Source organism: Hylobates moloch, unplaced genomic scaffold (assembly GCF_009828535.3).
Source record: "Hylobates moloch isolate HMO894 unplaced genomic scaffold, HMol_V3 SCAFFOLD_4, whole genome shotgun sequence".
Lineage (NCBI taxonomy): Eukaryota > Metazoa > Chordata > Mammalia > Primates > Hylobatidae > Hylobates > Hylobates moloch.
This window is the reverse complement of record NW_026652279.1, coordinates 159,576,820-159,602,378: the sequence shown is the minus strand read 5'-3', so window position 1 is coordinate 159,602,378 and position 25,559 is coordinate 159,576,820. Positions and strand designations below refer to the sequence as shown.

Genomic DNA, 25,559 nt, shown 5'->3' with positions numbered 1-25,559 from the left:
TGTAAAAACCGAGTCGACTGCTGACGAAAAGAGTCAAACTCTGTAAAATATTTGAAGAGATTTATTATGAGCCAAATGTGAGTGACCAAGGCCCCCGACACAGCCCTTCAGAGATCCTGAGAACATGTGCCCCAGGTAATCCGGGTGGAGCTTGGTGTTACACATTTTAGAGACATGAGACATCAATCAAATACATTTAAGAGGTACGTTGGTTCAGTCCAGAAAGGCAGGACAAACTTGAAGCAGTAGGGGGTGGGGGGAGGCGTGCTTTTGGATTATAGGTGGATTGAAAATTTTCTGGTTGACAGTTGGCTGAATTTATCTAAAGAGCTGAGACCAATGGAAAGAAAATGTCTGGGTTGCAATAAGAGGTGATGGAGACCAAAGTTTTATCATGCAGGTGAAGCCTCCAGGTAGCAGGCTTCAGAGAGAATGTATTGTAAATGTTTTTTATTAGACTTAAGGTCTGCGTTGATGTTAGTGCCATGCCCAAGAGGTACAAGGAGGCACGCCCAATCCCCACTTCCCATCATGGCCTGGAGCAGTCTCTCAGGTTAAATTTTAAGAGTGCCCTGGCAGAGGAGGAAGTCCATTCAGATGGTTGGGGGCCTTAGAAATTTACTTTTGGTTTATACTATTATCCCCTACACAGCCTGCCAGGGAGCAGCCCAGCGAGACACAGGTCTCCAGGGATTGGCTGATCTATTCAGGATCTGCAGAGCCCGTCTCTTTGACCCCCCTGGTTTTTGTTCTTCATTTAGGCTTCTCCATCTGGAGTCCCTTGCCTCTTCTGGCCGTGCTTTAACGGATAAGAATGCCCTGTGGTGCAGGCCTGTCTCTGCACTGGCCACCCACTCTGCCCAATGCCATCACTAGCATGGTAGTTGGCACTGGGAAGTGACAAATAAATAATGCCTGAATGAAGGATTAAATAAGCATGTGGAAGAAACAGCATTTGTCTCACAACTACTGAGAAGTTGCTGCACCCACTGCAGACATTCTGATTCAGCAGATCTGGGGTGGGGCCTGAGAATTTGCATTTCTCTCCAGTTCCCAGGTGATGCTGATGCTGCTAGTCCAGGGATCACAGTTTAAGAACCGCTGGCCTAGACCAAGTGTGTGTTTACAGAAGTCCGGGATTCCAGGGTTCATGAGCTCAGCCACAGAAATACCACCCTGCAGAGAAAACTTTGACCTAAACAAACCATCACAAGCTCCACCTTTCTCCTCCCGGCATATCTCACAGGGTAGCAACTGTGAGTGTGCTTCCAAACCTTCCAGAGAAAGTTTTCCTTTCCGTCAGCCAAGGCTGCATTTTTCTACCTACTGAGGTCCCGTGACTTGCAGCCCCCATTTCTGGAGGTAACATTGAGCACTACCTTGTGTGTATCGATGCTGCAACTATTTGAAGAGTTTCTTACTCTTCATCGGCAGTGAAGAAAGCCTGGGGAGGGCAGGCTCAGCCACCTCTGTGGAATAGTGGTCTCTGTTTCTCCCTAGGCACCACAGTCTTCCAGAAAGGCTGGCTGGGGGAATGCTAAGACTCAAGAGATAATAGAGTCAGGTGAGTGGATAAACCAAGTGTGTTGTAGACACACAAGAGAATATTCCTCAACTTCAGAAGGAAGGAACGCTGATGTACTTCATACCATGGATGAGCCTGGAGGGCATTACCCAAAGTGAAAGAAGCCAGACACAAAAGGACAAACACTGGAGATTTCTTCCCTAGACGCCAGAGTTGTCAGATTTATGGAGACAGAAAGGAGAATGGTGGGTGTCGGGGCCTGGGGGCAAGGGTGGATGGGGAGTATTGCTTAATGGGTCCAGTGTTTCCATTTGGGAAGATGAAGAAGTTCTGGAGCTGGATGGTGGGGATGGTGGGACAACAATGAGAACGTACTTCACGCCACTGAACTGTGCACTTCAGATAGTTTTAAGTAGTATTTCAGCATGATTAAAACAAAAAGCCTGTGGAAACTCACCTTCATTCCCCTTTTTAATGTTCCTTTCTTTGTTTGCAAAACCTCCTGAGATCAGGCAAGAAAACAGAACAATAATCTGGAGACAATCACTGTATTATTATTTTTGTTTTGTGATTCTTTTTTGTAAATTATACTTTAAGTTCTAGGGTACATGTGCAGAACGAGCAGGTTTGCTACATAGGTATACACGTGCCATGTTGGCCTGCTGCACCCATCAACTCATCATTTACATTAGGTATTTCTCTCAATGCTATCCCTCCCCCAGACCCCCACCCCCTGACAGGCCCTGGTGTGTGATGTTCCTCGCCCTGTGTCCATGTGTTCTCATTGTTCAACTCCTACCCATGAGTGAGAACATGCAGTATTTGGTTTTCTGTCCCTGTGATAGTTAGCTGAGAATGGTGGTTTCTAGCTTCATCCATGTCCCTGCAAAGCACATGAACTCATCCTTTTTATGGCTGCATAGTATTCCATGGTGTATATGTGCCATAATTTCTTAATCTGATCTATCACTGATGGACATTTGAGCTGGTTTCCAAGACTTTGCTATTGTGAATAGTGCCTCAATAAACATATGTGTGCACGTGTCTTTATAGTAGCATGATTTATAATCCTTTGGGTGTATACCCAGTAACGGGATCACTGGGTCAAATGGTATTTCTAGTTCTAGATCCTTGAGGAATCGCCACACTGTCTTCCACAGTGGTTGAACTAATTTCTACTCCCACCAACAGTGTAAAAGTGTTCCTACTTCTCCACATCCTCTCCAGCATCTGTTGTTTCCTGACTTTTTAATGATCGCCATTCTAACTGGCATGAGATGGTATCTGATTGTGGTTTTGATTTGCATTTCTCTGATGACCAGTGATGATGAGCATTTTTTCATGTGTCTGTTGGCTGCATAAATGTCTTCTTTTGAGAGGGGTCTGTTCATATCCTTTGCCCACTTTTTGATGGGGTTGATTTTTTTCTTGTAAATTTGTTTAAGCTCTTTGTAGATTCTAGATATTAGTCCTTTGTCAGATGAGTAGATTGTAAACTTTTTCTCCCATTCTATAGGTTGCCTGTTCACTCTGATGATAGTTTCTTTTGCTGTGCAGAAGCTTTTTAGTTTAATTAGGTCCCATTTGTCTATTTTGGCTTTTGTTGCCATTGCTTTTGGTGTTTTAGTCATGAAGTCTTTGTCCATGCCTATGTCCTGAATGGTATTGCCTAGGTTCTCTTCTAGGGTTTTTACGGTTTTAGGTCTTACATTTAAGTCTTTAATCCATCTTGAATTAGTTTTTGTATAAGGTGTAAGGAAGGGATCCAGTTTCAGCTTTCTACATATGGCTAGCCAGTTTCCCCAGCACCATTTATTAAATGGGGAATCCATTCCCCATGGCTTGTTTTTGTCAGGTTTGTCAAAGATCAGATAGTTGTAGATGTGTGGTGTTATTTCTGAGGCCTCTGTTCTGTTCCATTGGTCTATATATCTGTTTTGGTACCAGTGCCATGCTGTTTTGCTTACTGTAGCCTTCTAGTGTAGTTTGAAGTCAGGTAGCATGATGCCTCCAGCTTTGTTCTTTTTGCTTAGGATTGTCTTGGCTATGGGGGCTCTTTTTTGGTTCCGTATGAACTTTAAAGTAGTTTTTTCCAATTCTGTGAAGAAAGTCATTGGTAGCTTGATGGGGATAGCATTGAATCTATAAATTACATTGGGCAGTATGACCATTTTCACAATATTGATTCCTCCTATCCATGAGCATAGAATGTTCTTCCATTTGGTTGTGTCCTCTTAAAGAAAGGATGATTCTTAAAGAAAGGAAATGTAGAATCCAGAAATCCAGAAATGCTTTCAAAGGTTGAATCTCAAAATAAAGCCACACACACACTCCACACACACACACAGACTCTCACACACACATCACACACACATTCTCACACGCAAACTATATACACATTCTCACACATGCTCACACTCAATCCTCACTCACACCCACACACACATTCTCACACACACAATCCTCATGCACGCTCGTGCGTGCGCGCGTGCGCACACACACACATACACAGCTGACCACTGTCCCACCGTGTTTTGCCTCCCCACCCAGAAGCGTGCGTTCCTCCCGCAGTGGTTTCCAAAGTGTGGTTCTGGGTCCAGCAGCATCAACTTCCCCTTAGACTTCTTAGAAATGCACATTCTGGGGCCCCAGCCCCGATCTCCTGAGTCAACTGGCCTGGGGGTGGGGCCTGGGAATTTGCGTTTAGACTGGCTCTTCCCGGGCCTGCCACTCGCTCCCGTCGGGGAATTCCCACCCGCATCTGGGCCGGGGCTGGTGTCCACGCGCTACGGCTCGGGAGCACGGACCTCTGCTCCGCGCAGCACCGCCCCCCGGGTGGAGCCGGCGGCCCCGCCTCGCAGAGCTGGGGCTGCACCTGGGGCGACGGGGCCGGGCCCGGACGCCAGGTCGGAGGAGCAGCACCTGCCAGGAGCACGTCACGCCGGCCGGTCGCAGGAGCCCTGGGAGCCGCCGCCATGGGTACGCTCGGCGGGTGGGGGGCCGGCTGAGCTAAAGACTCGGAGCGAAGCGGGGCAGGGGCCGGCACCGAGGCCCGGGAGGCGCGAAGGGGACGCAGCGGCGGGAAGCGGGGAGACCCGGAGGCCCACGGGGCCCGGGAGGCTGCGGGGCGCCCGGGATTCCCTCCCGGGTGGTCACTGCGCGGCCGGGGCGCGGAAGCCGGAGGTGCCCAGAGGCGCCGACTCCGCCGAGGTTGCGATCCTGACCCGCCCGCCCGTGGGGGCACTGTCGTCCTCGTGTTCCCACCCTGCGGGCCGGGAATGCGCTTGGAGCGGGACGGGACCCAGCGGGTAACGTTAGGGCCGGCAGAAACACCGTCTAACTGGCGGACGCCTTGTGGCTCCTTTGCACTTGTCTTGCCTCTGGCTGGCGAGGTGACCCTGGAGGTCCGCAGGGAGCCCTGGCCCAAGAGGAGTTGGGGCCCTCTCTTTGTGGCCCCCTCTTAACCCTCTGCACTGTCCCCTGGCTTAATTTGAGGCACCTTCTGTGCCTTACAGAAGGTGAGGAGCTGGCTCTTAATGGGGCTGGAGCGTCAGCAAAACAGCTAGGAGGCAACTTGACTCCTGCCCCGCTTCCGAATTAACCACCCTGGAACTAAGGCGGACCCAGAGAGAATGAACGGATGCACAGCCAGAGCTGCGGGGAGCAGCCCAGCCTGCTGCTTTCTTAAAGATGAGGAAGCCCAGTCAGCTTCCCAAAGTTGTGCCATGGATGCCCCCGGCCAGCATTTTGCAGAAGATGTGGCCACGTTGTTGAGGGGGATCTGAGCCTGTAGACAGGAATGTAGGTCGGTGGCTGCCTCAGTGGTCCCGGTGGGGTGATGTGTGTCAGTGCCCAGCCCCAGGGTGCAGCCGTCCTCTGGCTCTCAGAATGCCTGCCGGACACACCATATAGTGGTTCCTAAGGAGAAGCAGTGAGTGGTTCACACTTTGGACTTCTAATTGTAGTCAATTGTGCCTGTTCCAGAAAGACCTGCAACTTCCCTCTCTGGTGGAGACTGTGGCAGAGCTCAGCTCTGCAGGCAGATTCCTGGGCTGCAGCTCTGGGTCCCGCCCTCAAACAAGTCCCACCTGTCACTCTATGTAACTTTGCTGGGAGGTGCGCTGAAGTATTTCTGTTGATCATCAAATACCAAATACCTGAGTAGCATCCTTGTTGAGTTGGAATTGATGACCCGTGTTTAGCATTTCCAGCAGATCCAATCCCAAGAGTTGTTAAAGGCAGCTGCCTGGTTGTTGGTGAAGGAATACGGAGTTAGCTTTTGAAGCCTCCTTTCAAATGAATTGACGCGTTCTAGTCTGCAACTGGTCCTCTGTTTGCAACTGAGATTGACGTAGCATGTGAATAGCAACAAAAAGTTTATATGCAAAAACCGATTTGATTTTTACTGAAGTCCTAACTTTTCAATATCAAGGGTTAGTTAGTAAATGAAAAAAAAATTGTTTAATGGTTGTTACAGGGGAAAAAAGTAGTAGTAACTTCTCTTACGAACAGATCTTGGCCGGGCGTGGTGGCTCACGCCTGTGATCTCAGCACTTTGGGAGGCCTAGGTGGGTGGATCACCTTGATCAGGAGTTCAAGACCAACCTGGCCAACATGGTGAGACCCCGTCTCTACTAAAAATATATAAAAACTAGCCGGGCATAGTGGCGGGCACCTGTAATCCCAGCTACTCTGAAGGCTGAGGCAGGAGAATCGCTTGAACCCAGGAGACGAAGGTTGCAGTGAGCCGACACGGTGCCACTGCACTCCAGCCTCCGCGACAGAGTGAGACTCTGTCTCAAAAAAAAAAAAAAAAAAGAACAGATCTTTGGTGCTTAGGTCATGCCAGAATTGCTTCAGATCCCTCAGTGACTGAGGGGACACTTGAAGCAGTTGGTGAACAAGGCAGGGGACAAAAAGGACGTGGTCCTTAGAGAAGCCTGTACCTCCTGCCTCTGACTTTGTTCCACTGTAATTGGAGCAAATTTTCACGGTAGCTGCTTCTTCACTCCTTGAAAATCCAGGAGCAGAAGCTCTGAATGAATAAGAAATGAGGGATTGGATGAGACTCAGAATCGTACCATTAAGGCATTTATTAGACTTAGTAACAGAGGCAAGGAGAATCCACAACAGTTAACAGAATAAATAAAAGTTGCTTTGGGGCTGGGCGCGGTGGCTCACACGTGTAATCCCAGAACTTTGGGAGGCCGAGGCGGGCGGATCACAAGTTCAACAGATCAAGACCATCCTGGCTAACATGGTGAAACCCCGTCTCTACTAAAAATACAAAAATTAGCTGGGCATGGTGGCGGGTGCCTGTAGTCCCAGCTACTAGGGAGGCTGAGGCAGGAGAATCACTTGAACCCAGGAGGCAGAGGTTGCAGTGAGCTGATGTTGCACCACTGCTCTCCAGCCTGGGCAACAGAGTGAGACTCCATCTCAAAAAAAAAAAAAAGAAAAAAAAATGTTGCTTTGGGTGTGGCAACGCACAGCCGAACCTGGCTGAGTGTCTTGTTGGGCTCATGAATGGCACCTCTTTTGTTTTAAAAGCAGTGGTCGACAGTCTCTTCTGGAAAGCCCCAGGTAGGAAATGCTTCCGGTGCTGGGGGCCAGGTGGTCTCTGTGGCAACTTCTCAACGCTGCAGTTCTAGAGCAGCTGTAGACAATAAACAAATGGGCAGAGCAGTTTCAATAACACTTCATTTATGTACTGAGACATTTGAATTTTATGTAATTTTCATGTGCCACAAAATCTTAAAAAACTTTTTACATTCACTTAAAAATGTAAGCTTACATTCTTCTTAGCTTGTGAGCCACACAAAAACAGGCAGTGGGCCAGATTTAGCCCATGAGCCATAGTTTGGGGATCCCAGCCAAGGTATCTGTGTGGTTCTCAGAGCCTGGGGTGGAGAGACGTTCTTTTCCCAGGGGCTGCCAGGTTGAATTCAGTCTCTGAATAGCAGAAAACTTCTTATATGCTGGGAAGAAGCGTCAGTAAGAAAAAGCAGCCTCCAGGGACGGGCGCGGTGGCCCACGCCTGTAATCCCAGCACTTTGGGAGGCTGAGGCGGGCGGATCACGAGGTCAGGAGATCGAGACCATCCTGGATAACACGGTGAAACCCCGTCTCTACTAAAAATACAAAAAGTTAGCCGGGCGAGGTGGCGGGTGCCTCTAGTCCCAGCTACGCGGGAGGCTGAGGTAGGAGAATGGCATGAACCCTAGGGGGCGCAGTCTGCAATGAGCCGAGATCGTGCCACTGCTCTCCAGCCTGAGCGACAGCGAGACTCCGTCTCAAAAAAAAAAAAAAAAAAAAAAAAGCAGCCTCCAAAGCCTTCGTAGGATCATAGCGCTGGGGATGCTTTTGCTGAAGGTTTTGACTATTTGATCTCTTTCCTCCCACCCCACCTCACTCCCTTATCCGAAGCTTAGCAAGACTATGCTAAATTGACTCTGAAAATTAGGTTCAAGGTTTCAGGTTCAATGCAGCAAGCACCTGCCTCTATCTGCCAAGACCTCCAGGTTGATTGGAGATACTCATTCACTTAATGAAGGATACTTTATTCTCTTCCTGCCCCACCAGATCTCAGGCTCCTGGCTGGCCTTGTTTGTGATGCTGATGGGTTTTTCCAAGTCAGCTGCCGGAGCTTAAAATGATGGATGGGCTGTGAAGGTCTCTCACACCTGGCACGTCCCTCCACATTCTCTCCTCCTCCTGTCAACTCTTGAGTGAACCGAAGAACAATGTTGAAGTACCAGGGCAGCTGGTGTCCCTGCTGCAAGCTATAGAGGTGGTCCCACACTGAAGGAGGCCTTTGGCATATGACCTTCGGGGAAACTCACCTCCTCCTAGCCAGCAGCAAGAAGAGAGAACTTTTAACATTGGGTTCTTTTGGGCTAATATTGCTCTAAGTCAACAGTTTTCAAACTGAACGTGCATCAGGCTTATATGAGTGAGGGCTTGTTCTAGCAGTGGGGCTCGCTGGGCCCCTCGCCTAGAGTCTCAGGTGCAGGGTAGAGCTCACGCACTGACATTTGACCATGTTCCCACGTGGTGTGATGCTGCTGGTCCCAGGCCCATGCTTTGAGAACCACAGCTCTAAAGAACCCCTGGGTTCTTTTGTTGACCCCTGCCCATGTGCAAATGTTGCTACTGTGCCCTAAAAATTGGGCTGTGGGAAGGTCTAGTACAGTCTGGCCCCCGGCTTATCCGTGTGGGTACATGTCCATGATGACGAAGCATTGGGTAAATTAGCAGGTAGAACTTGAGAATTAGTCTGCCGGTGCTGTCTTAACGTAGGGAGAGCTGGGCGCTATGGCTCATGCCTGTAATCTCAGCGTTTGGAGAGGCTGAGACAGGCAGATCATTTGAGCTCAGGAGTTTGAAATCAGTCTGGGCAACATGGCAAAACCCCGTCTCTACAAAAAAAAAATACAAAAAAATTAGCTGGGCGTGGCAGTGAGCACCTCTAGTCCCAGCTACTCGGGAGGCTGAGGCCAGAGGATCACTTGAGCCCAGGAGGCGGCGGTTGCAGTGAGCTAGGATTGCTCCACTGTGCTCCAGCCTGGGCAACAGAGAAACTGTGTCTGAAACAACAACAAGAGAAAAACAAAGAAGTAAAGAGAGTAGAAATGAATGGGAATGAGAAATGAACGTGGTTCAGCTGGGCTGGCCAGGATGCACCTGAATCGCTTATCTATGCAGGTATTTACTTACCATGTGAGGATAAAATAATCCTGCCTTGAAGAAATTATGTCCTCAGGGGGCAGGAACATAAGCCGGTAAACAACACTCTTCCACTCTGGGTTAGAGTTGAGGAAAATGAGGTACTATGAGACCAGTGAAAGCAGCAACTAGGAGTGTTTGTCTAAGCAGGAGGGTTTGCCTACTTTAGGTTTGCCCAGTTTGGATGGAATGCTAAATGTTTGCATGGTCCTTCACGTCTCTTACAAAATGTCCTGAGTAAGATTATTCCATTTTTGATTCACTTGGGGTTTTTTGTTTGTTTGTTAGTTTGTTTTTTGAGATGCAGTCTTGCTCTGTCAACCAGGCTGGAGTGCAGTGGCACGATCTCGGCTCACAGCAACCTCTGCCTCCTGAGTTCAAGCAATTCTCCTGTCTCAGCCTCCAGAGTAGCTGGGATTACAGGTGTGCACCACCATGCCTGGCTAATTTTTGTATTTTTAGTAAAGATGGGGTTTCACCATGTTGGCCAGGATGGTCTCAAACACCTGACCTCAGGTGATCCACCCGCCTTGGCCTCCCAAAGTGCTGGGATTACAAGCCTGAGCCACTGTGCCAGGCTGGGTTTTTTTGATTAATAATTTTTTTCTACTGCCCTTTGAGTTACTGAACCATTCCATGAGGAACAAACAGGGCTTACTCAATGGGCTAGTTGAGCTACCAGGAATCCTCCCTAGCAAATGGGACTGCCACTCTATTCCCCATGGTGGAGCTGCTGATGGCTGGGGGCCTGGGGTGGAACCTTGGAACTGAGACTACCCAGCCAGCTGTGTTCCCATGGCGGGGGCAGAAGCTCTCAGACACAGTTGCGTCTTGATTCTATGCTTTGCAGGAGAGAAAATGGGTAGGTGTCCCAGGTGAGCCGACAAGGAAATAAAAACAAGGGTCAGGCCTGAGGAACCTTTCCACATTCTTCCTTGAGGACAGTGAGAGAAAGAGCAGTATTCTAAGCTGAGCGAGCACAGTTGACTCATCATCCCGGGGTTGCAACACAAAGAACCAGGGAGTCACTCTTTTGTACCTTTGTCCTTTGGTTTCAAAAGCTGGAAGTCTATTGCGGAGGACACTGGACCCTGGGGTCACCTCATGGATGTGATATAAAGGAGGCTGTGTCAGCCGGGGTGGGGGGGCCACACCTCTGCTCTCGGCCCCTCTGGTTTTTGGGGTTTAGGATGAGGGCAGCTATGAGAACACAGTTAAAGCACAGGCTCAGCAGTTGGGAAGTGCCACAGCTGCGGGGCAGAGGGACAGGGTCTTCCACAGAGGCTTAAGAAGGAGGAAAGTCTAGTTCCTCTCCCAGTTCCTAGACTGGAAACTGCTCAAAGCCCCTCACCGGGCTGCAGAAAGAGGTTTCTCATTGGAGAGAGGGTTTAGAGTCCTCCAGGTATGATGTGGGGATATGGAACAACGGGTCCATGTCCAGAGGGAATTTTGGTTCAGAGATCAGACTAACAACTAGAAAATTCACAAAATGTACTTCCATAAGAAGGCTCATTAAAAGTTCTCAAACTAGGCATTTAAAACTTCTACAATCTGCCCTTAGTGACAAGATTTTATTATAAGCTCTATTAGGACATGGCAGTTGTTTATACATTTGAGATGTTCTTGAGGAAATAAACCTTTTTCCTTTTTTTCCATTAAATCAAAACACCTTGCAGAGAAAAGGGAATACTTATACACTGCTGGTGGGAGTGTAAATTAGTCTAACTATTGCGGAAAGCATTGTGACGACTCCTCCAAGAACTACCATTTGACCCAGCAGTCCCATTACGGGGTATATACCCAAAAGAATATGAATCATTCTACCGTAAAGACACATGCAAACATATGTTCACTGAAGCACTATTAGCAATAGCAAAGACATAGAATCAACCTAGATGCCTGTCAATAATAGACTAAAGAAAATGTGGTACATATACACCGTGGAATACTGCGCAGCAATAAAAAAGCAACAAGATCATGTCCTTTACAGGAACATGGATGGAGCCAGAGGCCATTATCGTCAGCAAACTAACAGGAACAGAAAATCAAACACTGCATGTTCTCACTTATAAGCAGCAGCTAAATAATGAGAACACAAAGACACAGAGGGGAACAACACATACTGGGGCCTACTTGAGGGTAGAGGGTAGGAGGAGAGAGCTGTTTGGAAAAAACCAACTATTAGATACTAGGCTTAGTACCTAGGTGGAAAAATAATCTGTGCATCAAAACCCTGAGTCACGAGTTACCTACATAACCTGCACATGTACCCCTAAAATCAAAGTTAAAGTGGTAAATAAATGTTAAAAGCAAAAAAACCAAAAATAAGACACCTAAACTCACATGGTGTACTTGTTTCCTGTGGTGGCCGTAACAAAAGCACCACAAACTGGGGAATCTGAAACAACAGAAAAGTCTTCTCTCACAGTCCTGGAGGCTGGGAGCCCAGAGTCAAGGGGTCAGCAGGGCCACACTCCCTCCAAAGGCTCTGGGGGAGAAGCCAATCCAGGCCTTTCTCTTGCTTCTGGTGTGGCTGGCGGTCTTTGGCATTCCTTGGCTTGTGGACACACCCCTGCCATCTCTGCCAGCCCATCTGTCTCTGTGTCGCTTTTCCTCTTCTTAGGGGCACTCTACTCACATTGGATGAGGGACTGCCTTGTCCCAGTATGACCTGGTCTTCGCTAATTACATCTGTAATGATCCTATTTCCAAGTAAGGTCATATTCTGAGATTGAGAAGGATGTGAATTTGTGGGGGGATGGGCAGGACACAATTCGACACCCCGACATGGTAACAGAAAGTATTCTCTCTGAAATACGTCCATGGCTTGTAGATGGCTTTAGGTGGAAAACATTTGTAGTGTAAAGATAACTGCACCACGGTCCTCAGCTCAGATGCTATGTCTGGTGACCAGTGTCTTCCCCCAGCAAGACAGATGGGTTTTCTGGTCATAGTTTCTGGTCAACTGTAAACGGTCCACTTAGTAAGAGAGTTGGTATGTAGAAAACAGGCCCCAAAGTGATCTAGGAGACACAGGCGATTTACCTCCAGTTCTAAAAACGACGTTCCCATTCTGTTGATGCGGTACTGTGGACCTACAGATAAACTTCCCAGGCAGTCTTCATGCACAGAGTTTCACTTTTCTGGTTTTTGAAAAATATAGCTGTTTCTGCTACGCATGCTAATTCTAAAATTAGAAGACTGAAAAAAAACAAGTCACCTGACATTTTTATGGAGAGTTGTTAGATAGTATCTAATGAAATTTAAAATACGCGTAATATTTTAACAGCATTCTATGTCTAGAACTTTCTTACAGATATTCTTATGATAGGAAATAGCCATGTGCAACCCAAATATTAGGTTGGTGCAAAAGTAATTGTGGTTTTTGCTGTTATTTTTGTTTTGTTTTTGAGATGGAGTCTTGCTCTGTCACCCAGGCTGGAGTGCAGTGGCGTGGTCTCGGCTCATTGCAAGCTCCGCCTCCCGGGTTCAAATGATTCTCCTGCCTCAGCCTCCCGAGTAGCTGGGATTACAGGCACATGCCACCATGCCCGGCTAATTTTTGTATCTTGAGTAGAGATGGGGGTTTCACTGTCTTGGCCAGGCTGGTCTTGATTTCCTCACCTCATGATCGGCCCGCCTCGGCCTCCCAAAGTGCTGGGATAACAGGCGTGAGCCACAGCGCCCAGCCTTGCCATTACTTTTAATCTATCATGTGGGCAGAAAACTTGCATTCTGTTTTATACCCTAACTTCATACTTAACCATGATTGTAAAGCATTTTTTTCTAGTTATGGTTTACTACTTAAAAAAAAAAAAAAGTCTGTGTGTGTACAAGTTAGGGTCTTAACCTCATTGCCTTGAAAAACAACCCTTCAAAAGACCAAGAGATTGGTTCTTTTTTTTTTTTTTTTTTTTTTTTTTGGAGACAGAGTTTCGCTCTGTCACCTAGGCTGGAGTGCAGTGGCGCAATCACAGGTCACTGTAGCCTTGACCTCCCCGGCTTAAGCAATCCTCCTGCCTGAGCCTCCCAAGTAGCTGGGACTACAGGCACGTGCCACTATGCCTGGCTAATTTTTGTATTTTTTGTAGAGGTGGGGTCTTGCCACATTGCCCAGGCTTATTTCCTTTTAATTTAGCGACACTTATGTATCTTTAGAGTCATTTTCTCCTATGACAATACACAATATTATTAGGGCCACCATTTCTGTTGCCTGTTGGGTGTGTGGAGCTGATGCTGTCTCGGAGGCTGGTATCTGCTTCCCTTCGTGTTCTCTCCTCTTCTCTCCTTCTAGAGTCTGCTCTGAGGAAGGGTCTCTCTTCTCTTTAACCTGAGCATATATTTGTTTATTTGCCCTCAGCAGTCTGGCATTTGAAGTGAGTCTAACTCTTAGTTCTGAAGGAAAGGTGTTCTTCTAGACTGAAAATATCCAGGTGTAGATCAGGAAGCTAACTTGGAGAGCAAGGGTTGCTGTACTAACATCCAGGAAAATCATCTCACCTGACTACCCAGCCTCTACCTGAGGCAGGACTTAGGACTGTCCTGAGATCTTTCCTGTTTGGCCGAACAGCGTTGCTGCGTGTGAACCCTGGAGCGCTCTGTGGCCTGGCTTACCTTTCCCTGCAGCTGAGAGCAGGTTGGAAATCCAGTGTCTGTCCACATGTCCAAAGGTGGCTGGATTCTGGGTCCCAGAGAGATCATTTCTTCCTGAAGGAGGACAGGAATGGTGTTCAAAGATTCATGCCTGTAGTTATAGGAACAAGATGCTGAAAGTTGTAGGTAATTTATAAAACCACGAGAGGCTCGTCATTTCAGGCCTCTTCAGCCTATGATTTTAGATAGTTGTGTGTGGAAACCTTTTAAAAGATAGGAGGATATCTGAACCTAAAGCAGTAAGTTGTGACTATTGTGGGTGAATGATTTATCCCCCAAAATGCATATGCTGAAGCCCAAAGCCCCAATACCTTGGAGCGTGACCTTATTTGGGAATAGAGTCATTGCAGATATAATTCACTATGACGACGTCATACTGGGGTAGGGTGGCCCCTAATTCAATATGAGCAGTGTCCTCACAAAAAGAGGGAATCTGGACTGGACATGGTGGCTCATGCCTGTAATCTCAGCATTTTGGGAGGCCCAGGTGGGAGGATCACTTGAGACAAGAAGTCTGAGACCAGCCTGGGTAACATAGCAGACCTTGTCTCTACAAAAATTTTAACTTAGCCGACATGGCTGCACACACCTGTGGTCCCAGCTGCCCAAGAGGCTCAGGCAGGAGGATCCCTCGAGTCCAGGAGTTCAAGGCTGCAGTGAGCTATGATCGTGCCACTGCACTGCAGCCTGGGCAACAGGGCGAGACCTTATCTCAAAAATAGCAACAATTATAAAAATGAGTAAAAAGAGGAGATTTGGACACAGACTCATACACAGGGCAAATGCCATGTGAATATGGTGGCAGAGGTGGAGGTGATGTTCCTACAAGACAGGGAACACCAAAGCTGGGCCTCAAAGCACCAGGAGACAGGCCCGGAACAGATTCTCTGAAGGACCCAACCCTGCCGACCTCCATCTCAGACTTCCGGCCTCCAGAACTGTGAAAGGCCACATTTCCATGTTGAAAGCCACGCAGTTTGAGGCACTCTGTAAGGCAGCCCTGGCAAACTCCTACACTGACCAGGAGCTGTCCCCAGGCTGGAGCCATGGACACCCAAGCTGAGGGACGAACTGTCTTAAAGAAAGGTGAAGGCAGGCTGTCCAGCACACACCAGATGGTGCAGGGCCTGACTTTGCGTGGAAGAGGTACAGGCAAGGAAGCTCGTGACCCACGTAGGCGGGAAAAGCAGCCCTGCAACAGCAGGGGCTGATGACAGGTGGGAGGTGGCTCATTGCCAAGGAGCCGGGGCCAGGCTGCAGCTGAGTGGTTTTGTGTTCCATGTCTCTCTTGTGAGGGTGCTGGGCAGAAAGCCCCCCTACCTCACCAGAATCCTCGGGGGTCCTGAGGCAGGTGGAGCCTCTCACGGCCTTCCCATTCTCTTGTGTTCTGGGAGGACCACCAGGCGTCTGCTGAGACTCAGGTCAGCTGCAGTCAAGCCTTGGCCCAGTGGCCTGCGGGCAAGGTCCGCAGGGCTAGGCTGCTGTCCACATGGCAACATGCCCAGTCACTTGATAAACCCCCAGTCTCCCTTCAGCACCAGTTTCCCCACACGGTTTCTAAGTTAGTTTCTTGCTGTTAGGGGTTAGTGAGATTTCTTCATTCTTGGAGTCTGATACCTCACTTGCTTTGAGCAAGTAGCATTCAAAAACCACACATCAGCCTGTTCTGTGTTTATGGCCCTGTTTGTTTATGGATTAGAGGAACTGCAGCAGCTTCCTAGCAGGGAAGAGAGTAGCTGTGGAAAACAAGGCCTATTTTTTTTTTTTTTTTTTTGAGACGGAGTCTCCCTCTGTCACCCAGGCTGGAGTGCAGTAGTATGATCTCAGCTCACTGCAACCTCCACCTCCTGGGTTCAAGCAATTCTCGGGCCTCAGCCTCTTGAGTAGCTGGGATCACAGGCATGTGGCTACATTTTGTATATTTAGTAGAGACAGGATTCCACCATGTTGGCCAGGCTGGTTTGAAGTTCCTGGCCTCAAGTGATCCACCTGCGTCGCCCTCCCAAAGTGCTGGGATTACAGGAGTGTAGCTAATTTTTGTATATTTAGTAGAGACGGGGTTTCACCATGTTGGCCAGGCTGGTCTCAAGCTCCTGGACTCAAGTGATCCCCCCGCCTTGGCCTCCCAAAATGCTGGGATTACAGATGTGAGCCACCGTGCCTGCCCCTGAAAAGGAGGCGATTTTTATGAAGAGCAGTTGAGGAGAGGCGCAGCCTGGGTGCCAGCTAGGCCTTCATGGCGGTCCCAGCAGGAGGACCCCTGGTACGGAATGCAGCCCACGCTCCAGTCACCAGCAGTGCAGCCATCAGGGGCACTTTTTCTGATTGGATTGAGTGGCCCTCACTCACTTGTCAGGCCAGGCCTCCCTGGGCTGCCTCCGGCCTAGAAACCCACACTTTTCTAATCCACACCAGAATGCTGTGTGGACAAGCAGAGTTCCCGAGGGTGGGAAAGGCGGCAAAACATTCAAATCCAAGAAGAAAAAAAAATCAAGCTGGGCAAGAAACAGCCTCAACAAGAGCCACTCCAGAAACAAGGGCTTTGGGTTATAGGCACTGAATTTCTTCTAAAGCTAACCTGACTCTGATGCTAGAAGAGCCCATTTAAGGAAAGAAAATCACTTTTCATTGCTCGATCAAAGTTTATCCATTTTGGAAAAAACATCAAACCAAGTGTGTGACACAAGGCACCCACATCCTTCCTCTTTCCCGCCACCCCACCCCTGTCCTCAGGGCAGTCACAGTGAAGCCTGGTGCAGGTCCTGCTGCTGCTTTGTGAAGTGGCACTTGCTTTATTTTCTTAAAAAGAAGTGAGAGACATCCTATGCTACAGGAGGCTCTGTGACAGTTTTCTGAAGTAGAACCCCTCGCTCTGCCAGGGCAGCTGCAAAGGGTCTAAAGAGCCCTGAGAAAGGAGAGAAGATTTGGGAAGCCGAGGAGGCAGAGGGAGACCACATAGCACATGGAGTTCTGAAGGGGCCCAAGTGGAGACAGAAAACTAGTCATGTGGACGGACAGCTGGGGTGGAGGAGGATGGAGCTACAGTCAGACCCTGGGGGGCCTTGAATGCTGGGCCCAGGAGTAGGGCTTCACCTGCAGGAAGGAGAGAGCACGCAAGGTTTGGGAGCAAGGTTCTCCACTGGGGGAAGCTCAGGTTGCTGGTGTGGATGGTGGACAGTCCAGGTGGAGTGCAGAGCAGAGCGGGTGACCCTGGACAGGGTCCATGCCTAGCAAGCACCTCCCCACCCCAGGCATGTTTCTGCATCAGCTCACTAGCATGGCTTCAGAGCGACAGGACCTTCACTCTCCCTAGCTCCTGCCTGGTGCGCACTATAGCAACGTCCACCCAAAAAGCAGTTTGAAAGACAATGTAATGCTTGCCATGATGGCTTATATTTGAGAAGACCACTTTGCTCTGGTCCGCACCATCCTCATCCCCATGGTCTGACTTCCAGCGTGACATCATCAGGCCCTTCTACTTTGGGTCAATGTAAGTGACCCTGGAGGGGGCTCTTTCTTCTTCGATGGCCACCTCCTCACCCCTGCCAGGGGTCCCCCATGGTAAATTCTTGTCTGTATTTTAAGTCAGTCCATTCTAAATATCCATCCACACTCAATTAAGAATCTGCCAAGTTGTCTTCCTGAGATGAAGTGAATAAAAAATCTCATTTTATTCATTGTAGATTCAATCTTATTAATTAACTTTCAGAGAAAGTGGTAGATTCTGTCAGTTTGTTCTTGCAGCAGTATAAAGAAATACATGAAACTGGGTAATTTATAAAGAAAGAAGGTTTAATTGGCTTATGGCTCTGCAGGCTGTACAGGAAGCATGGTGCTGGCATCTGCTCACTTCTGGGGGGGGCTCAATCATGTTTGGAAGTTGAAGGGGGAGCAGGTATGTCACATGGCTGGAGTAGGAGCAAGGAGTGAGCAGGGAGGTGCTACATACTTTTAAACAACCAGATCGCATGAGAACTCACTATTATGAGGACAGTATCAAGGGAGAGGGTGCTAAACCATCCATGAGAAACTGTCCCCATGATCCAGTCTTCTCCCCCAGGCCCCACCTCCAACATTGAGCATTATATTTCAATATGAGATTTGGGCAGGGACATGCATTCAAACTATATCATTCCCCCTGGCCTCCACAAATCTCTTGTCCCTCTCACATTTCAAAATACAATCGTGCCTTCCCAATAATCCCCCAAAGTCTTAACTCATTCCAGTGATAACACAGAAGTCCAAGTCCAAAGTCTCATCTGAGGCAAGGCAAGTCCTTTCCACCTGTGAGCCTGCACAGTCAAAAACAAGTTACTCTAAGATACAATGGGAGTATAGGCATTGGGTAAACATTCCCATTCCAAAGGGAGAAATCATCCACAAGCAAGGGGCTACAGGCCCCACCCAGGTCCAAAATCCAGCAGGGCAGGCACTAAATCTTAAAGCTCCAAAATAGTTTCCTGTAACTCTATGTCCCACATCCAGGGCACATTGATCCAAGAAGTGGGGTGCCAGGGCCTTGGGCAGCTCTGCCCTTGTGACTTTGCAGTGTTCAGCTCCAGAGGCTGCTCTCACATGTTGTTGAGTGCCTCTGGCTTTTCTATGCTGAGGGTGCAAGATGTTGGTGGATCTACCATTCTGGGGTCTGGAGGATGATGGCCTTCTTCTCACAGCTCCACTAGGCAATGCCTCAATGGGGACTCTGTGTGGAGGCTCCAACCCCACCTTTCCCCTCCGTACTGCCCTAGCAGAGGTTCTTTTTAAGTGCTCCACCCCTGCAGCAGGCTTCTGCCTGGACATCCAGGCTTTTCCATATATCCTCTGAAATCTATGCAGAGACTCCCAAGCCTCCTTCACTTTTGCAGTCTGTGCACCTACAGGCTTAACACCATGTGGAAGCCACCAAGTCTTATGGCTTGCACCCTCTGAAGCAGCAGCCTGGGCTGTATCTTGGGCCCTTTGAGCCAAGGCTGGAGCCTAAGTGGCTGGGATGCAAGAAGCAGTGTCCTGAGGCTGCATAGGGCTGTGGGGCCCCGGGCTGGCCCATGAAACCATTCTTCCCTTCTAGGCCTCCAGGCCCTGTGATGGGAGGAGATGCCAGGAAGGTCTCTGAAATTCCTTAGAGGCCTTTACCCCATTGTCTTGAGTGTTAGCATTTGACTCCTTCTTAGTTATGCAAATATCTCTAGCAAGTGGTTGCTCCACAGCCTGCTTGAATTCCTCTGCTGAAAAAGCATTTTCTTTCTCTGCCACATAGCCAGGCTGTAAATTTTCCCAACTTTTACACTTTGCTTCCCCTTTAAATATAAGTTCCAGCTTTAAGTCATTTTATTTGCTCCCACCTATGAGCATAGGTTGTTAGAAGCAGCCAGGTCACATCTTGAATCCTTTGCTGCTTAGAAATTTCTTCTACCAGATATCCTAGGTCATCGCTCTTAAATTCAAACTTCCACAAATTCCTAGGGCATGGACATAATGCAGCCAAGTTCTTTGCTAAGACATAACAAAAGTGACCTTTGCTTTAGTTCCCAATAAGTTCCTCGTTTCCAGCTGAGACCTCTTCAGCCTGACCTTCACAGTCCATGTCACTATTTGCATTTTGATCACAACCATTTAGACAGTTGCTAAGAAGTTCCAAACTTTCCCTCATCTTCCTATCTTCTTCTGAGCCCTCCACATTCTTCTGACCTATGCCCATTCCAAAGCTCTTCTACATTTTCAGATATCTTTATAGCAATGATCCATTCCTCAGTACCATTTTTCTGTGTTAGGCCATTCTAGTATTGCTATAAGGAAACACCTGGGTAATTTATAAAGAAAAGAGATATAATTGGCTCACGGTTCTGCAGGCTATACAGGAAGCATGGAAGCATCTGGTTCTGGTGAGGCCACTGGAAGCTTTGAATCATGGCAGAAGGTGAAGAGGGAGCAGGCATGTCACATGGCAAAAGCAAGCACGAGAGAGAGAGGGGGAAGATGCTACATATTTTATTTTCATGTATTTATTTTTGTTATACTTTAAGTTCTAGGGTACATGTTCACAATGTGCAGGTTTGTTACATATGTATACATGTGTCATGTTGGTTTGCTGCACCCATTAACCCATCATTTACATTAGGTATTTCTCCTAATGCTATACCTCCCCAAACTCCCCACTCCACGACAGGCCCCAGTGTGTGATGTTCCCTGCCCTGTGTCCAAGTGTTCTCATTGTTCAATTCCCACCTATGAGTGAGAACATGAGGTGTTTGGTTTTCTATCCTTGCAACAGATTGCTCAGAATGATGGTTTCCAGCTTCATCCATGTCCCTACAAAGGACATGAACTCATCCTTTTTCATGGCAGCATCGTATTCCATGGTGTATATGTGCCACATTTTCTTAATCCAGTCTATCACTGATGGACATTTGGGTTGGTTCCAAGTCTTTACTATTGTAAATAGTGCCACAATAAACATACGTGTTCACGTGTCTTTATATTAGCATGATTTATAATTCTTTGGGTATATACCCAGTAATGGGATGGCTGGGTCAAATGGTATTTCTTGAGGAATCACCACACTGTCTTCCACAATGGTTGAACTAGTTTACACTCCCACCGACAGTGTAAAAGCATGCCTATTTCTCCACATCCTCTCCAGCACCTGTGGTTTCCTGACTTTTTAATGATCACCACTCTAACTAGTGTGAGGTGGTATCTCATTGTGGTTTTGATTTGCATTTCTCTGATGACCAGTGATGATGAGCGTTTTTTTATGTGTGCCTAAATGTCTTCTTTTGAGAAGTGTCTGTTCATATCCTTTGCCCACTTTTTGATGGGGTTGTTTGATTTTTTTCTTGTAAATTTATTTTACGAGAAAAAATTTATTTTAGTTCTTTGTAGATTCCAGATATTAGCCCTTTGTCAGATGAGTAGATTACAAAAATTTTCTCCCATTCTGTAGGTTGCCTGTTCACTCTGATGGCAGTTTCTTTTGCTGTGCAGAAGCTCTTTAGTTTAATTAGATCCCATTTGTCTATTTTGCCTTTTTCGGTCATTGCTTTTGGTGTTTTAGTCATGAAGTCCTTGCCCATGCCTATGTCCTGAATGGTATTGCTTAGGTTTTCTTCTAGGGCTTTTATGGTTTTAGATCTAACATTTAAGTCTTTAATCCATCTTGAATTAATTTTTGTATAAGGTGTAAGGAAGGGATCCAGTTTCAGCTTTCTACATATGGCTAGCCAGTTTTCCCAGCACCATTTATTAAATAGGGAATCTTTTCCCCATTTCTTGTTTTTGTCAGGTTTGTCAAAGATCAGATGGTTGTAGATGTGTGGTGTTATTACTGAGGGTTCTGTTCTGCTCCATTGATCTATGTCTCCGTTGTGGTACCAGTACCATGCTGTTTTGGTTACTGTAGCCTTGTAGTATAGTTTGAAGTCAGGTAGCATGATGCCTCCAGCTTTGTTCTTTTTGCTTGGGATTGTCTTGGCAATGAGGGTTCTTTTTTGGTTTCATATGAACTTTAAAGTAGTTTTTTCCAATTCTGTGAAGAAAGTCATTGGTAGCTTGATGGGGATAGCATTGAATCTATAAATTACCTTGGGCAGTATGTCCATTTTCATGATATTAATTCTTCCTATCCATGAGCATGGAATATTCTTCCATTTGTTTGTGTCCTCCTTTATTTCATTGAGCAGTGGTTTGTGGTTCTCCTTAAAGAGGTCCTTTACATCCCTTGTAAGTTGGATTCCTAGGTATTTTATTCTCTTTGAAGCAATTGTGAATGGGAGTTCACTCATGATTTGGTTCTCTGTTTGTCTGTTATTGGTGTATAGGAATGCTTGTGATTTTTGCACATTGATTTTGTATCCTGAGACTTTGCCAAAGTTACTTATCAGCTTAAGGAGATTTTGGGCTGAGACGTTGGGTTTTTCTAAATATACAATCATTTTATCTGCAAACAGGTACAATTTGACTTCCTCTTTTCCTAATTGAATACGCTTTATTTCTTTCTCTTGCTTGATTGCCCTGGCCACAACTTCCAACTCTATGTTGAATAGGAGTGGTGAGAGAGGGCATCCCTGTCTTGTGCAAGTTTTCAAAGGGAATGCTTCCAGTTTTTGCCCATTCAGTATGATAATTGACTGTGGGTTTGTCATAAATAGCTCTTATTATTTTGAGATATGTCCCATCAATACCTAGTTTGTTGAGAGTTTTTAGCATGAAGTGTTGTTGAATTTTGTCAAAGGCCTTTTCTGCGTCTATTGAGATAGTCATGTGGTTTTTGTCTTTGGTTCTGTTTATGTGATGGATTACATTTATTGATTTGCATATGTTGAACCTGCCTTGCATCCTAGGGATGAAGCCAACTTGATCGTGGTGGATAAGCTTTTTGATGTGCTGCTGGATTCGGTTTGCCAGTATTTTATTGAGGACTGTTGCATCGATGTTCATCAGGGATATTGGTCTAAAATTCTCTTTTTTTGTTGTGTCTCTGCCAGGCTTTGGTAGCAGGATGATGCCAGCCTCTCAAAATAAGTTAGGGAGGATTCCCTCTTTTTCTATTGATTGGAATAGTTTCAGAAGGAATGGTACCAGCTCCTCTTTGTACCTTTGAATTCGGCTGTGAATCTGGACTTTTTTTGGTTTGTAGTCTATTAATTATTGCCTCAATTTCAGAGCCTGTTATTGGTCTATCAGGGATTCAGTATCTTCCTGGTTTAGTCTTGGGAGGGTATATGTGTCCAGGAATTTATGCATTTCTTCTAGATTTTTTAGTTTATTTGCATAGAGGTGTTTATAGTATTCTCTGATGGTAGTTTGTATTTCTGTGGGATCGGTGGTGATATACCCTTTATCATTTTTTATTGCATCTATTTGATTCTTCTCTCTTTTCTTCTTTATTAGTCTTGCTAGCAGGCTATCTATTTTGTTGATCTTTTCAAAAAACCAGCTTTTGGATTCATTGATTTTTTTGAAGGGTTTTTTTGTGTCTCTATCTCCTTCAGTTCTGTTCTGATCTTAGTTATTTCTTGCCTTCTGCTAGCTTTTGAATTTGTTTGGTCTTGCTTCTCTAGTTCTTTTAATTGTGATGTTAGGGTGTCGATTTTAGATCTTTCCTGCTTTCTCTTATGGGCATTTAATGCTATAAATTTCCCTGTACCCACTGCTTTAATTGTGTCCTAGAGATTCTGGTATGTTGTGTCTTTGTTCTCATTGGTTTCAAAGAACATCTTTATTTCTGCCTTCATTTTGTTATTTACCCAGTAGTCATTCAGGAGCAGGTTGTTCAGTTTCCATGTAGTTGTGCAGTTTTGAGTGAGTTTCTTAATCCTGAGTTCTAATTTGATTGCACTGTGGTCTGAGAGACAGTTTGTTGTGATTTCTGTTCTTTTACATTTGCTGAGGAGTGCTTTATTTCCAACTATGTGGTCAATTTTGGAATAAGTGCAATGTGGTGCTGAGAAGAATGTATATTCTGTTGATTTGGGGTGGAGAGTTCTGTAGATGTCTGTTAGGTCTGCTTGATGCAGAGCTGAGTTGAAGTCCTGGATATCCTTGTTAACCTTCTGTCTCATTGATCTAATATTGACAGTGGGGTGTTAAAGTCTCCCATTATTATTATTTGGGAGTCTAAGTCTCTTTGTAGGTCTCTAAGGACTTGTTTTATGAATCTGAGTGCTCCTGTATTGGGTGCATATATATTTAGGACAGTTAGCTCTTCTTGTTTAATTGATCCCTTTACCATTATGTAATGTCCTTTTTTGTCTCTTTTGATCTTTGTTGGTTTAAAGTCTGTTTTATCAGAGACTAGGATTACAACCACTATTTGTTTTGTTTTGTTTTGTTTTGTTTGTTCATTTGTTTGTTTTTTGCTTTCCATTTGCTTGGTAGATCTTCCTCCATCCCTTTATTTTGAGCCTATGTGTGTCTCTGCATATGAGATGGGTCTCCTAAATACAGCTCGCTGATGGGTCTTGACTCTTTATCCAGTTTGCCAGTCTGTGTCTTTTAATTGGGGCATTTAGCCCATTTGCATTTAAGGTTAATATTGTTATGTATGAATTTGATCCTGTCATTATGATGTTAGCTGGTTATTCTGCTCATTAGTTGATGCAGTTTCTTCCTAGCATCAATGGTCTTCACAATTTGGCATGTTTTTGCAGTGGCTGGTACTTTCCATGTTTAGTGCTTCCTTCAGGAGCTCTTGTAAGGCAGGCCTGGTGGTGACAGAATCTCTCAGCATTTGCTTGTCTATAAAGGATTTTATTTCTTCTTCACTTATGAAGCTTAGTTTGGCTGGATATGAAATGCTGGGTTGAAAAATCTTTTCTTTAAGAGCGTTGAATATTGGCCCCCCTCTCTTCTGGCTTGTAGAGTTTCTGCCAAGAGATCTGCTATTAGTCTGATGGGCTTCCCTTTGTGGGTAACCCAACCTTTCTCTCTGGCTTCCCTTAACATATTTTCCTTCATTTCAACCTTGGTGAACCTGACAATTATGTGTCTTGGGGTTGCTCTTCTCAAGGAGTATCTTTGTGGTGTTCTCTGTATTTCCTGAATTTGAATGTTGACCTGTGTTGCTAGGTTGGGGAAGTTCTCCTGCATAATATCCTGAAGAGTGTTTTCCAGTTTGGTTCCATTCTCCCATCACTTTCAGGTACACCAATCAAATGTAGATTTGGTCTTTTCAGATAGTCTCATATTTCTTAGAGGCTTTGTTCGTTTCTTTTTACTCTTTTTTCTCTAAACTTCTCTTCTTGCTTCATTTCATTAATTTAGTCTTCAATCACTGATACCCTTTCTTCCACTTGATCGAATTGGCTGCTGAAGCTTGTGCATGCATCATGTAATTCTTGTGCCATGGTTTTCAGCTCCATCAGGTCATTTAAGGTCTTCTCTACACTGTTTATTCTAGTTGGCCATTTGTCTAATCTTTTTTCAAGGTTTTTAGCTTCCCTGCGATGGGCTGGAACACCCTCCTTTAGCTCGGAGAATTTTATTATTATCAACCTTCTGAAGCCTACTTCTGTCAACTCGTCAAAGTCGTTCTCCGTCCAACTTTGTACCATTGCTGGCGAGGAGCTGAGATCCTTTGGAGGAGAAGAGGAGCTCTGGTTTTTAAAATTTTCAGCTTTTCTGCTCTTGTTTCTCCCCATCTTTGTGGTTTTATCTACCTTTGGTCTTTGATGCTGGTGACCTACAGATGGGGTTTTGGTGTGGATGTCGTTTTTGTTGATGTTGATGCTATTGCTTTCTGTTTGTTAGTTTTCCTTCTAACAGTCAGGTCGCTCAACTGCAGGTCTGTTGGAGTTTGCTGAAGGTCCACTCCAGACCCTATTTGCCTGGGTATCACCAGCGGAGGCTGCAGAAGAGCAAATATTGCTGCCTGATTCTTCCTCTGGAAGCTTCGTCTCAGAGGGGCATCCGGCTGTATGAGGTGTCAGTCAGCCCCTACTGGGAGGTGTCTCCCAGTTAGGCTACATGGGTGTCAGGCACCCACTTGAGGAGGCAGTCTATCCCTTTTCAGAACTCAAACACTGTGCTGGGAGAACCACTGCTCTCTTCAGAGCTGTCAGACAGGGACGTTTAAGTCTGCAGAAGTTTCTGCTGCCTTTTGTTCAGCTATGCCCTGCCCCCAGAGGTGGAGTCTACAGAGGCAGGCAGGCCTCCTTGA

The 25,559-nt window shown here is 46.4% G+C and overlaps 1 protein-coding gene across 1 annotated transcript in view; it reads left to right on the top strand.

Annotated features, from left to right (window-relative positions):
- Window positions 1–4,428: 4,428 nt before the first annotated feature.
- Window positions 4,429–25,559, top strand: part of SLC15A1 (solute carrier family 15 member 1) — a 71,098-nt gene continuing 49,967 nt past the window's right edge. The window contains exon 1 of the mRNA XM_032149197.2: window positions 4,429–4,504. Coding sequence (XP_032005088.1) covers window positions 4,501–4,504 — 4 coding nt within the window. The 5' untranslated portion in view covers window positions 4,429–4,500. The remainder of the gene's footprint in view (window positions 4,505–25,559) is intronic.